At 43.2% G+C, this 17010-nt stretch overlaps 1 protein-coding gene across 1 annotated transcript in view; it reads left to right on the top strand.

Annotated features, from left to right (window-relative positions):
* gabrb3 (gamma-aminobutyric acid type A receptor subunit beta3) overlaps positions 1-16348 on the top strand; it is a 56544-nt gene extending 40196 nt beyond the window's left edge. Inside the window, exons 7-10 of the mRNA XM_018750163.2 lie at positions 180-332; positions 5766-6007; positions 12457-12540; positions 15911-16348. Coding sequence (XP_018605679.1) covers positions 180-332; positions 5766-6007; positions 12457-12540; positions 15911-16258 — 827 coding nt within the window. The 3' untranslated portion in view covers positions 16259-16348. The remainder of the gene's footprint in view (positions 1-179; positions 333-5765; positions 6008-12456; positions 12541-15910) is intronic.
* Positions 16349-17010: the final 662 nt, after the last annotated feature.

Below are 17010 nucleotides of genomic sequence, written 5' to 3'. Positions count from 1 at the left end.
TGAACATTGCAGGTTATAACAAATCGTGCCATAATTTGGACTGCAGACGGTTGTTGCTATGACGACACACCCAATCTGCACTCCCATTGCCATAGAAACGGAAAGAAAACATGAGGTACGCTCTGCCTGAGCCTCGAAACAAATACCCTTTTCTTCATTTTCCAATCTTGTTTTCCTAGGTGCCTACCCACGTCTGTCGCTGAGCTTCAAGCTTAAGAGAAACATCGGCTACTTCATCCTCCAGACGTACATGCCCTCCATTTTGATCACCATCCTGTCGTGGGTGTCCTTCTGGATCAATTACGACGCCTCCGCAGCCCGCGTGGCTCTGGGTATGTTCTGTTCCCCTGGTGACCGATCTGTGCTTCTCCTCCCGGACATCGAGTCCACAGGCTTTCTGCGCATTGTGAGCAGCAGTATGTGCCACGTGTCTTTCCCGTGCATCTTGTTAAGATTTGTCGCGGTGTCATTCATCACAGATGGGAGCAACACGAAATCAGTGCGATTTGGCCTTCACAACAGAGATCTTTGCTTTCCATTCTGTGGTGTACGGCAAAATCGAGCAGAATCCTTACTAGGCCCTTCCATCCAGCGAAATTATTTCCTCTAGCTAACACTATGTCCACTTCTTTTAATCTTCAGTTATGCTGTAACTGAACTTACGCTGTAACAGAAAACAGAACACGATAGACGTAGAGTATCAGGTTTTTGTACCCCTGATAGACATTGACCAATCTGAGCAGCTGAAGTCCTGCTCAACATCATGACTGCACTGCTCTTATGACCCCTACATTGTATCTTGTCAGGGACCCCCTCATCAGCACCAGTGCCACTAAACTGACCACAAACTCCGCTCACTGAGCTTCCTCATGCATTTTTTTACCTTGGCCAGCCCCTGCCTTCGGGTTCCACCTCCTGACATTGTGTCACCTGTTCTTCATCCAGACAACTGTACCAAAAAGACATTGATACCTGCCCTGAAGGGTCATCACCCTGTGGATGGCTAGGGTGGACCCTTAAATCTGCTCTAAGGGGTCATCACTAAGAGTATTGCCCAGAGAGAAGATGTCATTACCTGCCCTGAGTGGTCACCACCAAAAGCTTTGGCCAAAAACACACTGCTACCTGCCCTATACAGTTAAATATCTTGAAGGCTGGCCAGAGAACAGTACTAAACTGGACAAACTGTTTCTCCCACATTCTCAGATGGCACATCTAGCACTTTTACTGCAACCTCTTTCAATGTCCATGTGGATTTCATCAAAATTGTAGAGTGTGACGGTTGTGTGACTGAAGTGCGTGACAGCAGAACGTGTTTTAAGAAGCATCCAAATGTCTACAAGTCAGCAGTTATCTGATGGATTGCAGGTAGTATAGAGTGGTGGAATGTCACTTTTGATAACAGCATCTGCTAAGGGAAGGAAATTTGAACAGGCCTATGTTGTTGTCGGATGAGCAGCGAAACGGTGAAGTGGCAACATCAATCAGCATGTGAGGTCAGGTGAGCAAAACAATATAAGTTAGTGTAATATTTTTCCCCCAGAGCTGTAAATGGATTTGCATTTCAGCATTGATCCTATAAAAATACTATGATTAGAATCAAGCTTCTAAACTGCAACAGTATGAAAGTAACATGACAGGTTGTGTGAAGTTATTACAACAATTGCATTGACGAAAATAGCACATTGCATCTAGAGAGGCCGCAAGTGGAGATTTCTGAATAGTCGGTCTCGAGGAAGTGGGTCTTCACTTTGACTTTAGAGAACAGATTGAACCCCCACCCCCGACTTCCCCAGTGTTGTGTCCAAATGAGATTTTTGCCGCAATTTGTTCCTTCCACCCCCACGTGTGTATCACATCAGCTTTATGTAAGCACTGAGAGGCACGAATAAGCAATGCACACGCTGCTCCCTGCATGCTTGTCAGTGACTCGCACTGATAACTGATCCATATAACATAAATTAAAATGCTTTAGTGAATTCTCTCATTCAAACTAAATGTTGAGAACTGCACGTGTGCATTGTAAACAGGTGAATATATTGCACTTTTATCAAAGACTCAATGTTTTTGTTAATTTGTGCCAGTTAGATAAATACTTTGTCTCAAGCAGTAATCATTAAAAATAGATGCAGACCATATGCTGACTGCTATTTAGGATCTAGGGCTATTTCCAACAGTTCTAGACTCAGTGGTTCAAAGCTAATTTTAGCCACAAGGGTTGGCTAAAGCCCAGGGTTGTTCTGAGCCGAAGCTAGTAGACACCTTCTTGAAACAATGAGTAAAACCCTGGTTTTAAGTACATTCCATACATTGTTTTATCCTACTCAAAATTGCATAACTCTAAAAGTCACATCGCCTCTTCCTGCCCTGTACTGCACTTCCTCTTACCCTTTCACAGAGTGCCACTGATGTGATCCATATCCATCTATAAGCTCCACAAATATATTTTTTTCATAAACATAGTTCATGCTCTTTTTTCCTATATATATATATCCTATCTTATGAAACAACACATTAAATTGCATGACTAACATTACATGTCAGACATATGTTTAAATTTATTATTCTCTGCCTGTTCGGTGTACTGTTATCTGCCGCGTTGTTGTTTATCAATTGCTGATGTATTTTCCACAGTCACCTCCTTTATATACGTGTTCAGCCTTTTTAGTTTCCTGACCCCTTTGGCACATTCTGTTTGTACTTCTGTAATTTTATTCCTGTGTGTTCTTCTTCCGTGCAAATTAATTTAATGAAATTAAAAGAACATGTGTGCAATTTTAAAAACCTTAGATAATCTTAACTGATGTAAAACAGGCACACCTTCATTACACTTTGTAACTGTCATAACAACCGTAACATTAAAATGAAAATGAAACAGGGGATGCTCTTACCTGGTAAAAAAAAAAGGTTTGCTATATAAAAAGCACATGCATTTTTAGGTGGCGTTTTTTCCAGAGCAGTCAATCAGATGAGCCTTTCAGATAATACTGGACAAAAAATGTTTGCATGAGGAATTATCATCAGTCTGCTGCAGGGATGTACAAGTGGAAGACAACAGTTACGACCTGTGGCAGTTTCACACTGACACATAGCCACAATGTTTAAAACCCACCGCCTTCAATTACGTTTTGGAAAACTTTGCAGAGTTCGGTCAGACGAGGAGATTAGAGAAGAGTGAGAGGAGGGTGAGCAAAGAGAGGGAGACGCTCCATAAAGCAATATTTATCCCCCAAGACACTTGCCTCCTGATGGAAAAGATGGTAGGCGCACAGGTACGTAGCCCCTATGATTAAATTGTCCAAACGTGGAGAGTAGTGAAGGACGGCCAGTGATGGAGCCCCAGCAAACGGAGACATAAAGAGCTTTGCTGTCACTGAGTGGAACCTGGGTGCCCAACGGATGAGTAAACTGCTAACAGTCTGTTTGAGGCTGCTGCTCACGCACCCTTCAGCGGTACCAAGCTGGGTCTCCCTGTAATGTAGCTATAAATCAAGCCTGTAGCCAGATTTATGTTCTCCACTTATTCTTCTTTTATAACCTTGCTAGAAACTGACATGCGTTTTCTGTCTGGCATGCAGACAAGTTGTGGTTCTACAAATACAGCAGTGCATGCGGTTGGGTCTGAGGGACACTGAAGGGGGGTGGGGGTAACGGCACTTAAGAAAGGCCCTGGTAATTCTATTGTGACTTGCTGGTCCTTAAAACCAACTTTTGCTCTGCCTCATATTGGTTAAGTGGTTTTGACTGTTTTCAAATGTTTATTTATGTATATTTATGCATCCTCAATATTCTGATCTAATTCAGTTTTTAGCCAGTAAGTCAGTGAAACATGATGTTCAGTGATAAGGTGCATTATCCATTATGTATGACAGAAATGTTAGCTGACTAAATGTGTTGTTTCTTTACTGAAGTAAGAAAATCCTGGATTTCATATTGTGTGGTTTATATGTGAAAGGTACTGTTAGAAGAAAAAAGCATCTTTTACAGTATATGAGGTAAAGATGCCTCGCTTAACAATAGCAAGCAATCTCTCATGGGGGTCCTCTGCTTGTTTTGCCCTATTGTGCTTATAAAAGAGCTACATGGAATCCAAAACGTCCTCTTGGTTCTTGACTGAAAATGTTGGCTATAATCTGAAACTACAGGTGCATTTTTATTGCCTTGTTTATGTATTGTGCATCTAAAGGTCAGGTGAAGACCTTCGTAATTTTAGTTTGAGGGTTTGCTTCCAATTGCCGAAACCTTCAGATGTTTTCAGTGGTCTGGCTTAAAACGTTCAAACCAAAAGTCTATGTAAATAGCGTGTTGTTATATATTGGTTCAGTGTTTTGTGAGCTGTGAAACAGCCACATTTTTATTTTCACATTTCAAAGTAATTTTGATAAACATTATTTTTTTCTTTCTATTAGGAAATCGTAACATTTATGAACTACCAACTGTCAGACCAAAGAATTGTCTCACAAATATTTCAGTGTCTGGACTTAGATACTATGTAAGAGAGGGTTTTTAAACCACACATGTAATTTGGAATATTGTTCTTGTTACTTTGTTTGTTTTGCCATATATCTAGTGTTTTTTGTAGCATTATACTTATTTTGAGAAAAAGTAATTTCATATTCTGAAATCCATAAAATGGCCTACTATGCGGTTATGCTTTTACATTATGGAGTTCTTCCACTTCCCGTTAATGGTCTGACATCTAAACAGTAACTAAAGAAGCATCTGAAAGAAATTTATTTCAGTGGGTCAAAATTGGTTTCATCTAGTCCTGCAATGCAGCACCGTAATGGGAATGCCATCTTATGAAGAGCTGAAAAATAAACAACAGCACTAGATGACACTCTAAGACTATTTGTCATCAGTGCCTCCTTTGCAGAATCCCATCAGTCATAAAGTAATCATTTTCATCCAAGCTGGTGCTACAAATTAGTCACAGTAAGTGAATAAAAAAATAAGCAATTAATATCAATTTTGCCAGTACTGCATTGAAGTCACTCAAGAGTCTTTCTCCATGGCCTCTCCAAACTTCTTCAATGCCAGATCTTTCATTTCAGCAATTGCCTTTGCTGTGGACTTCATGGCCTGAAGATCCCCCTCAGAAAAACTTTCAGCAACTGTGTCCACTACTGACCTCTTGAATGTTGACCATTTGTGTCCATGTGTTTCTATGAGGAGAGGAAAAAGTTTGTTTGAGAGTGGGAGTTGAATTGATCTCACACTGAACTGTCCGCTAGACTTTCCCAGAAGCACCCCACAGAACATTTGTATTTAGCAGGTCTGTCCGGCCTGAGTCCCGTATGTCAGATACAACTCACCACCAAGTGGTGATCAGCTGACAACTCCACTCCTCTTTTCACTTGGATTTCAAAAACATATGACCTCAGGTCGGATTACGTCAAGTCTATCATCAACTTTTTGTCCAAGATGCATGACTCCACCTTGTAAAAGCAGTTAGCAAAGTGAAAAGTTGTGCTTGGGATGGAAAATTAATTATGTGTTATAAGGGGTTTTTTTAAAAAAATCTTGCCATAAAAAATAGGTATGATAAAACATCAGAATCTGGAATAAGTTGGTGAAGTGTGGCTTTAGATGAACAATAATAATCAGCTCCACAGATAATTCAAGGCAACGCTGATAGCAGGTTTTGCTGTGATGTAGCCATTTTAGTTCTTCTGTAATGTCAGAATGATTTATTCAAGAAATAAACTGTTAAAATTTAACACCATGGATCCGTCCCTAACCAAAGTAAAAATTATGTCTTTCAGGAATTACAACTGTGCTGACCATGACCACCATCAACACTCACCTGCGCGAGACGCTTCCAAAGATCCCATATGTGAAAGCCATAGACATGTACCTGATGGGATGCTTCGTCTTTGTCTTCCTGGCCCTGTTGGAGTATGCCTTTGTCAACTACATCTTTTTTGGGAGGGGACCCCAGATGCAGAAGAAACTGGCCGAGAAAGCAGAAAAAGCCAACAATGACAGGGCCAAATATGATGGCAAGGTAAAACCTCTGATCTCCTCGTACATCTAGTAGTCCTTCAGTCACATGCCAAAGTTGGAAAATGAGACACACATGCTAGACAAGACACAAGACCACATTGTTCTGCTTCATTAAAACATCCGACTCTTATTCTGATTATGTGATGAATGACCATCACTTCTTTTATGCTTATACTTTCATATTTTTATGGGTTACTGGCAGCCACAATTCATGGCTCCACATGCAAAATAAGTGTGTACAAATGCGGCTACAGCTGACAACTGCAGATAGGACAAGGTCTTTGCTATGGCTCCTGGTTTACAGTGGACAGAGCTATAAGAGTTTTCGCTCGTATTTTGTGTGGTACAGAACTGCATTTTGGTGTAATTATAGAGAATGGTTGAGTTTGTAGAGTGCTGTTTGACCCTAGTCAATTGTCATGTGTGTAGGAAGAGGGTTAACTACTAATCAAACTTTTGGGCACTGCAGTAGAATTTTTTTTGATCCTTGCCTCAGCTTTTGAGTCATGCACTACAGCAAGTTTTTAATTTCTGTTGAAAATTTTCATGTTGTAACCACTTGGAAAAATTACATGTACAGAATTAATATGAAAGAGGCTTCCTATAACTAAATCCAGCCTTACCATATAGACACCTCATGTTATATAAGTTAGTGCAAGAAGTGTGCACACAAATGATCAAGGGTTCATTTGTCAAATACAGATGCTCCTTGACTAACGATGAGATTACGTTCCGATAAAGCCGTTGTAAGTGGATAAATCGTAAGTCAAAAAAGAATACAGTACCACACCTACCGAACATCATAGCCTAATCTAGCCTACCTTAAACATGCTCAGAACACTTACCATAGCCTACAGCTGGGCAAATTTATCTAAAACAAAGCCTATTTTATAATTAAATGTTGAATACCTTTCTTTCCACACTGAAAAAAACAATCTTTAATCATAAAATATTGTGCTAGACAAACCATGCATCAGTTGTTGTGCGATAACTAATACCAACACTTACACCAACACCACCATCCAGTGAATTGTGAAACTACAGTACCAAGTGACTACGTACAGGTATTTTCCTGTAATTTGTTTATAAAATAAAATGCAAAGTATGTATGATTGACCTGTCATTACCCTTTTAGTCATGTGAACCCAAGTCTATTTATTAATTTGCTAAGTGTCATGGTTTTGCACATGGAAGAGAGGCGTCGGACCCAATCGCAGTGCTCAGGGTTGTTTATTCAAAGGGCAGTCAAATCTCGTGGTCAAAAACAGGCAAAGGGTCGCTGAGGAGCAAACGAGGTTACAGAGAGAATCCAAGAGTCGAAGTCCGAAAAACAAGCCGTGAGTCGGGAAAGCCGGGGAGACAATGACGAAGAGGCAGACAGATAAGGAAACAGGGAACACAGAGGGGGTCGAGAAAAACAGGTTCTAACACAGTTGTCGAGTCAGGCTGAACTAAGGTTCTGCTAGCTGTTGCATCCAGAGCCGCCCTTTAAACTCCTGTTCCTTGATAAGCTGCAGGTGTTACTGGTTGTGTGAAAGCAGGGGGCGTGACAGTACTCCACCTCCACGAGCGGCACTGGCCACTCTGCTATGGCTAGGAGGATGCCCCCGGGGCCTGGGCACCAGTCGATCAGGATTGTCCCTGTGAAAAGTGAAGATCGAGACTGGGTCCAAGATAACCTGGGCAGGCACCCAACACCATTGCTCTGGCCCATAACCCTCCCAGTCCACCAAATACTGCAATCGTCCCCCCCGGCGGCGGGAGTCCAGCAGGTTGCGCACAGCATAGGCGAGTGCATCCCCAACCTGCATGGGAGGTTGTGGCGTGGTGTCAAGTGGTGGTTGGCACAGGGCTTAAGGAGAGAAACACGAGAGGTAGGGTGTACCCGTAGGTACGGGGGTGGCAGGAATCTATAGGATACAAGGGTGACATGGTGAAGAACTTTGAAGGGACGATGTATCTACAACTGAGTTTCTTCACAGAGTGATTCCATCGGAGGCCTTTCATGGATAACCAGACTCTTTGTCCTGGCATGAAGGAGACTGGACACTGGCGGCGATCCGCTTGTTGCTTGACCCTGTCGCTGCTCCGTAGCAGATGCTTCCGGACTGCTCGCCAAGTCTCTCCACTGTTCTTGTACCAGGCATCGACAGCTGATACATCACTTGAGCCGGGGTGCCACACAGAAACAAAAGGAGTCGAAACCCTAACACACACTGGAAAGGAGATATTGCTGTGGATGTATGGGTGAGGGAGTTGTGGGCATATTCGGCCCAAGGTCAGTACCTTGTCCATTGCTGAGGTTTGTTGGCACAATAACTGCATAAGATCCGGCTGATGTCTTGGTGGAGCCACTGTACTTGCCTGTTCGCCTGAGGGTGATAACCTGACGTTAAACTCACCGACACACCCAACCTCTGTCAGAAGGCCCTCCAGACTCGGGATGTGAATTGCGGCCTGCGGTCTGGCACAATGTCTTCCGGCAATCCCGAGAGGCGTAAGACGTGGTGGAAGAGGAGTTCTGCAGTTTCGAGGGCTGTAGGGAGTTTGGGGAGGGGAACAAGACGACAAGCCTTGGAGAACCGGTCGATTACAAGAAGCACTGTGGTCTTACCGTCTAAACTCGGAAGGTCCACAAGGAAGTCAATGGCAATATGGGACCAGGGACAGGTCGGCACGGGCAGGGGTTTGAGAAGTCCTGCAGGTTTCTGGGTCAAGGATTTGACTTGAGCGCAGGTCGCACAGGCTCACACGAAGTCCTGGACATCCTCCTGGAAGGAAGGCCATCAGAAGTGTTTTTGGAGGAGGGCCTGAGTCTTGCCAAAACCGGGGTGTCCAGTGGCTGGATTGTCATGTGCCCACTGCAGGAGCGTGGGTCGCATGCTGGTTGAGATGTACAAGTACCCTGCGGGCTTCTTGGGAGGTCCGGGCTGTGCTTCTTGGGCTCTGTGGAGGTCCTGAAGGAAGTGCTACTGAAGGGGCCCACCACACAATTCTTGGGTAGGATACACTCTGCGATCTCCGGGACGGGGTCTCATTCATTCACCCGGGACAGGGCATCAGCCTTTGTTTTTTTACTGCTGGACCTGTACGTCACAGTGAAGTGAAAGCATGAGAAGAAAAGAGCCCACCTGGCTTGCTAGGAATTCAGGCATCGGACCATTTGGAGGTATTCCAAGTTCTTGTGATCTGTCAACACGACAAATTGATGTACGGCCCCCTCGAGCTAATGTCTCCATTCCTTGAGGGCCAATTGGTAGCCAGAAGTTCCCGGTTGCCGATATAATTTCGTTCGGCTTGGGACATCTTCCTTGAAAAAAAACACACAAGGGTATAATTTGACACGGTTTTACCACACCTACTCTGCTCTCTGAGGTATCCACCACTAATTCGAACAGCAGGGCCAAATCCGGGTGTTGGAGGACGGGTGCGGAGGTAAACCGCCTCTTCAGGGAGTCGAAGGCCTGCTGAGCAATGTCTGTCCAGATGAGATGGGATCTCTTACCTGAGGTCAGAGCAGTCAGTGGGGCAGCGAGGGAACTGTAGTTTCGTTTAAAGCAGTGATAGAAATTCACAAACCCCAAGAATCGCTGTAGGGCTTTCACAGATGTTGGATGGGGCCACTGGGTAACGGCCCTTACCTTACCCGGATCCATAGCCACTCCTTTGCTGTTTAACACAAACCCCAAGAACGTGATTTGTGTCTGGTGGAACAGGCATTTCCCCACTTTCACAAAGAGGTGCTGGTGCGGTAACTGGTGTAGAACCTGCTGGACATGTGGTTCCTTCGACTGGGAATAGATAAGGATGTCATCCAGGTACACCAGAAAACCATTGTTCACCAGATCCCCCAAGACATGATTGACAAAAGCCTGGAATACACTGGATTCATTAGCAAGGCCGAACAGCATTACCAAATATTCGTAGTGGCTAAGGGTGGTGCTAAAAGCCGTCTTCCATTCATCCCTGATCCTGATCAGATTGTAAGCACTTTGAAGATCTAATTTGGTGAAGATCTGCGCTTGATTCACCTGCTCTAGAGCCGCAGTGATGAGGTGCAAGGAATGTGGATACCGGACCGTGGTGCAATTCAGGCCCTTATAACCTATGCACAGATGGAGACCGCCATCCTTTTTCTCTACAAAAAAAAGAACCCGGCCGAAGCAGGCGATTTAGAGGGATGAATTATCCCTACTGCCAGTGCTTTGTTCACATATTGTTGCATCGCCCTTTGTTCTGGCAAAGAGAGGGGGTACACCCGATCCCGCGGAGGCACTGCCCCCGGGAGGAGATCGATAGCACAGTCCAAAGGCCGATGAGGTGGCAGCATGGTGGTCTGCTCCTTACTAAAGACATCCGACAGGTTTCGATACTCCAAAGGCACCTCCAACTGTTGAGGCATGTCTGAGCAATAAACCGAGGTGGCTCTACACGGTAACGACAAGCACCTTGTGCCACATTGGGGCCCCCATGCAGCCAGCTCCCCCTTACTCCAACAGAAGATGGGGTCATGTTGGGACTGCTAAGGGAAACTAAGGATGACTGGGATTCCTGGCTAAGTAATCATATAAAACCATAGCCGTTCCCTATGGCAGGCTCCCACACCCAGGAGCAAGGGCTCAGTTGGGCATCCACAACCCATTTCCCTAATGGTTGTCCATCGAGGGTGCTGATTCGCAATGGTAACTCGCTCGGGCGCTGGGGAATGCAATGCGTTTCAGCAAATCCGCTGTCCATGAAACAGCCAGCCGTTCCTGAGTCTACTAGGGCAAGTGTGGAAACCGTGCCTCCTCCCCATGACAGAGCTATCGGAACCATGAGACAATTTCCCTGGCAGGCCTCACTCACCTTGGATTCCAGTCGGGCTGGGCATTCAGCTTGGAGGTGAACCCAGGTCACCACAGTACAAGCACAGGCGGTTCCGGATTCAGCATTGTCGCTCCTCTGGGGTCAGCCGGCCGTGCCCAACTTGCATTGGTTCTGACTCATCGTTCTGGGTAGGGGTGACGAGAGTGGGCGGTTTGGGGAGAGGGTTCCTGTCACAGGCAAGATTGTCTATCGCCACCGCTGTTTCGATGAAGCAGTCTAGCTTCCAGTCCTCCCCTCTATATGCCAGTTCAGCTTTCATCCTGGGGCTTAACCCATGTCGGAAACTCGCCAAGAGGGACGCCTCGTTCCACCCACTCTGTTCTGCCACAGTTCGAAATTCAAGAGAATACTCTGCCACAAAACAGTTACCTTGTCTGAGCTCCATCAGGCAATCACTTGCTGTATGTGCTGACAAGAGGTGTCTGAATTCTGCTTGGAAGCACTTCTTAAAATTAGCATACGTGGTCCTGGAGCAGTTATCCCATGCAACTGTTGCCCACAACAGTGCCAGGCCGGTCAGGAGAGCGAGGAGGTAAGTAATCTTGCTCTGATCAGAGTGATATACCTAGGACAGGCTAGCGAAGATGAGTTCGCACTATATAAGGAATCCCTGACATCGAGACGGAGAGCCATCATACCGTTGCGGAGTTGCCAGGCGAGGGTCCTGTTCTTGGATAGGCGGGGGGGTGGCGCGGGCGCCGCAGCCGCTCCATCGGCGCTGTCAGGCTTCATCAGAGTAACCACTCTTTTGTTTTGTAATGCTTGAACCAGCTCTTGGAAAGCCTCAGTGAGTCGGTTCAGTGTTTGATCGTGTCCTGGGAGGCAAGTGTGCGCTGTACGTGCTCCAGCTCTGCTGGGTCCAAAGGAGGGGCAGAACCTTCTGTCATGGTTTCCCACACGGACGAGAGGCGTCGGACCCAATCGCAGTGCTCAGGGTTGTTTATTCAAATCTTGTGGTCAAAAAACAGGCAAAGGGTCACCAAGGAGCAAACGAGGTTACAGGGAGAATCCAAGAATCAAAGTCTGAAAAACAAGCCGTGAGTCGGGGGAGCCAGGGAGACAGTGATGAGGAGGTAGACAGACAAGGAAACAGGGAACATAGAGGGGGTCGAGGAAAACAGGTTCTAACACAGTTGTCGAGTCAGGTTGAACTAAGGTTCCGTGAGCCGTTGTGTCCAGAGCCGCCCTTTATACTCACATTTCTTGATCAGCCGCAGGTGTCACTGGTTGTGTGGAAGTGGGGGGCGTGACACTAAGACAAGATCCATTATTATAACATACGGTACCCGAAATTTTCTGGCTCACCACCTGGTTTTCTCTCGCTCAGCATCGGAAGAGAATATCATACTACATATCGCAAGTGCGGGAACAGATTGAAATTCAAAATTCAGAGTAGGGATTGTGCTGAATGCATATCACTATCGTACCAGCATAACTTCAAAAAATCGTAAGTCGAGCCATCGTAAGTAGAGGAGCATCTGTATAAGGAATGATTGTGTGTGACATGAGGCATGAACACAAAATACAAATCTAAAAAGCAATATCGTTGAGTCTCTAGTGAAAGTTATCTTTTTTTTTTAGCAGTCTGTTGTGGAGGGGGGAAACTGCAAGACACCATCTGTCAAACAATCCAATCAGGTACAAGGACATCGTCACTCACGGGCGGTGAGTGTGTTTCTGTGGCTGTCTCGTTATGCATCCGTGAACGTGAACCCTTCTGCTTCACCACCCCCCCCCAACTGGAACTTTGTTGTTTTGCATTTTTTCCTTCATTCTGCACATGAACAAAGAACATTCAAGCCATGTTGACCTAAACACTTGTTATTTGTTACTGTGACTTGGCTGCCGTGAACATTTTGACCATCTGTGTCCCTTCACCTGCTTCTCTGTGTTCTGTTAAGAGGTCAGTAGTAACGAGTTACTTTTACTTCCTTGCTTTTACTCTAGTGCATTTCTCAAGAAACTACTTTTCAGAGAAAATCTGGAAAATTTTGATACTTTTTACTTTTACTCAAGCACATTTGTGAAGAAAATAAACATACTTTCGCAGCATTACATTTCTGTCACCCACTTTTCATTACCTTAGATTTGTTCTCAGTTCTCAGTGATTTAGTACTGTCTCCTTTAATAAAGTAAGAATTACAGTTAACCACGACATCTTCAATGTGTCTTCGCTGTCAGCTGACTTCTCTGGTTGATCCCATAGCCCCAAGTTTGCTAGCAGATCTAACTAATCAGGGGTAGAGTTACTTTTCACTCCACATTGACTGAAAACCAAGCTGTGATTTTTTTTGTCTTCCCCCCAATAGTTTTCATGAAATTATTTCTTCAAAGTTCCAATGTCTAGATGTTTGTTTTATTTTGCATAGACCTTTTTTGCATTCATGCTTATAAACACACACACACACACACACACACACACACACACACACACACACACATTTACTTTTATTCATTTAGCAGACACTTTTGTCCAAAGCAACATACATCTCGGCAAAAGTACAATTTATGCATTACATTGAGAGGAGGAGACATAGCTGCAGACATGAAAGTCTCAAGCAAACCTAGTTTGTTCCCTACCACTTGCTACACTGAGGTTCATCGTTCAAGTAGGTGCATAAGACACAGACAAATCTCGATACCCACACCATTTTTCTTTTTTTTTTTTGCTGAAGCCGCTTGTCCTGTACGGGGTCGCTGCGAGCCAGATCCTAACCCAGCAACACAGGGCGTAAGGCTGGTAGGGGAGGTGACACACCCAGGATGGGACGCCAGTCCATCGCAAGGCACCTCAAGTGGGACCCTAACCCCAGACCCACCAGAGAGCAGGACCCGGCCAAACCCGCTGCACCACCGTGCCCCCCCCCCCCCCCCATTGCTTATAAGCATTCATCCCAAAATACACATTTTAAAGTAACCGTAAAAAAAAATGAAAGCATAAAAAATAATTTTATTTAAATATGCAAAATATTATTCATCTGAAGCATTTTAGCTTACTTATCACAAGTGATTTTTTTTACATAGATCATCCTTGTTCAAGGTACTTACCCTAAACTGACATAGTAAAGTTACCTTGCTATATATGAGTAAATGATAATGTTTGTAAAAAGCTTTGTATATGAACCTGAAATTGTAAGTTATCTTGGAAGCAGTTGTGCAGCTAAATCATAGCTAATAATAATACCTAATAATAATAGCACATACATAATAGCAGACTGCTGCTTTTTATTTCTTTTGTATTTATTTAATTAGTGTTACTGATGCTAATTTTATTTGCACAGCAGATTTAATACATTGAATAAAATGTTCTAACTGCACATTGCAGATGTTAGCATTGCCAGTAGTTAATTACATTGAAAAGATTTGTTTGAATCAAAGTAAGTCCAGTACTCAACCTGACACTTTTTTGTTTTTACTCAAGAAAATTTTTAGATGAATACCTTTAATTTTACTCTAGTAATTATTTTTTTTAAGTTAACAGTATTTTTTCTTGAGTACTGTACTGGTTGAGTTCTTCAGAACTGTATTCTTGGTTTATGTGACAACATTGAAATAGGTCTCTCAATATTTCTCTTTCTACGAAACTTCTTGTGACTGTATGTTTCTCCTGAAGTCACTTTGCGCACCACAAGCTTCATTTCTTTTTTTCAGTACATTATGAGCTGTGTTTATGCATAAAATCCATCTCTGCTCAGAATCTTGGCATCTACTTAGATTTTTAAATTATACTTTGCTGAAACATATTACTGTGTAACGTATTGCTCCATGCATTTTTAAGAAGCAAATATGATTAATCAATGACTTAGCCAGCACCTTCAGGAAATAATCTAAAAATGCCAGCATGTTTATAAAATAACATTTTAAAAGGCTACATCATTTAACACACAAGAACTGGAGGGAAATTCTTCTAACTACCCAGCAATGGACTGGGATCTCATCCTGAGTGTACCCCCTCAGCCTTTGTGCCCAATGCTTCCGGGATCAACTCCGGTTCACCATGACCGTGATCAGGACAAGTGGTTATTTAAACTGGATGGATGGAAATTCTTATAAGATTTGTGAATATCATCTCAATGATGTAGGCACACAGTATATAGGAATAGTAACTTCTTCACTCCCATTTTATCTTTTTCTGCTAAATTTTCTCACTTTCTTTTCTTATAAAAATAGATTCAACTATAATCACCTGCGACTGCTATAATGTGTCTCACAGAACAGTCAGCATTATTCTCAGTTGGTCTAACTATCTAGACATTGACTCTGTTTCATTCAAGAACTTCAAAGATATGTGACTCCTGCAGTTCATGAATATTCATTATGTTGTTTCACATATTTTCTCCTGTTCACACTTTTTTCCAAGAATATCTTTACTGTAAGCATCACATTTGTCTCTAGGCACTTTAAACGTGGACATATGCAGAGGGAAGAAGCACAGCCACGTTTTAGCTAACCTGTCGAAACTCTTGGAACTCGAGATGGTATAATATGTTTACTCTGAACAGCTGTCCAGCCTTCCTTTTATTTGTAATAAGATCTATTGGTATTCTGCTTCTTTTAAAAAGCATTCGTCCTGTCCGCATTGGTAGAGAGCAACTTTAGTCCTGTATACTGCTCTCCAGTTGAGCTATGAGAAGATCCATTGGTCTGAGGTAGCACCTTTGTGCTCTCTGTGATTCACTGTTGATTTACATGACATTGCTGAATTATGATCAATTAAAATTGACAGTTTATTTGAATAACTGATAATTATTTAAAGTTATTTGGTATCTGATCATCTGAATTGACTTCAGCCATTGATACCAGCTGCTTTAGATTTTTGACCCAAGAGCTTTATGATCTTTCTAGTCACACACCACCCTTGAGGAGGACTGTAAGAGGTTAACTTCTGACTCTGCTTCATCCCTTCATGGTCCATCCATTTACTTCATTTATTCCACTTTAGTCAGTGTTTTGAGACTAATTTAAGTAGTGTTTAATTTTTTGTTAAAACACCAGGTGGAATAACATACTGTATTATACTACGTGTTACACATAGGTTGACACCCATGGAAACATCCTGCTGACAACCCTTGAGATCCATAATGAGGTAGCGGGCAACGAGGTCACAACAAGCCTAACAGAGACCAGGAACTCCTCGTCCATGGTGTTCGATAGCTCTGGGGTCCAGTACCGGAAAGCCAGCACCCCTCGGGAGGCTGGGCGGCAGAGCCTGGATCGCCACACCCAGATGAAGAAGCCACGACTCCGTCGGAGGTCCTCGCAGCTCAAAATCAAAATCCCTGACTTGACGGACGTAAATGCCATTGACAGGTGGTCAAGGATAGTATTCCCCGCCACCTTTTCCCTCTTCAATCTCATCTACTGGCTCTACTACGTGAACTAAGCTTCAGTTTGGGGTTATTTTTTCTTTCTAGTTGCTGTTCTTGAAGACTGCCTCCATGCACCAGGGACACACTTGTTTGCCCTCTTTGTCAAACTTTTGATACTCGCAGTCTTACTTTAAATAGCGTGTTAGTCGAATGCAAAATTGCACACTCATGGAAGAAGATGAGCAACAATTTTGTGAAAAACTTGTGAATCTGGGTAAGCTTTAAATATTTGTAAATGACTGGATTGCATGTGCAATACACTCAAGAGGTTTTTTTTTCTTTTTGCTTTTTTGCCACATAAAGAACTATATCTCATTGAATATTGTAGAGAATATTCACAAACATAAAATGAAATCAGTGTATCTAAAGTGAGAATGGCATTTATTAAACTGAAGTTTAACAATGCAATATGCAGTAATATGGGTTTGAATGAAATGATAGTAATCCTTAAACAATATGCTTTTTATTTCACAATGAGGATCATATTTATGCAAGATGACACTAATACAAAAGTAGTAGATAGCTATGTTTAAAAAATCATTGTAAAATGTAATTACTTTGGCAATTTGAGGAAGTCAGACATTTATTCATGAATTTATTTGCCTTTGGTGGATATTAATATGTTTTTTGAGACAAGCTATTTGCCAGTTTTATTGTTAAAGTGCTGTTGTAAACTGGGTTTCTGTGGTTTTACAGCAACATAAATCAGTGTACAGATTTCCAGTTTATTAATACTTTGGGGGTGATATGAAAGGTATGAAAATAT

This window comes from Scleropages formosus, chromosome 1 (genome assembly GCF_900964775.1).
Source record: "Scleropages formosus chromosome 1, fSclFor1.1, whole genome shotgun sequence".
Taxonomy (NCBI): domain Eukaryota; kingdom Metazoa; phylum Chordata; class Actinopteri; order Osteoglossiformes; family Osteoglossidae; genus Scleropages; species Scleropages formosus.
Note: the sequence above shows the minus strand (reverse complement) of the source record. Positions and strands in the feature narration are given on the sequence as shown.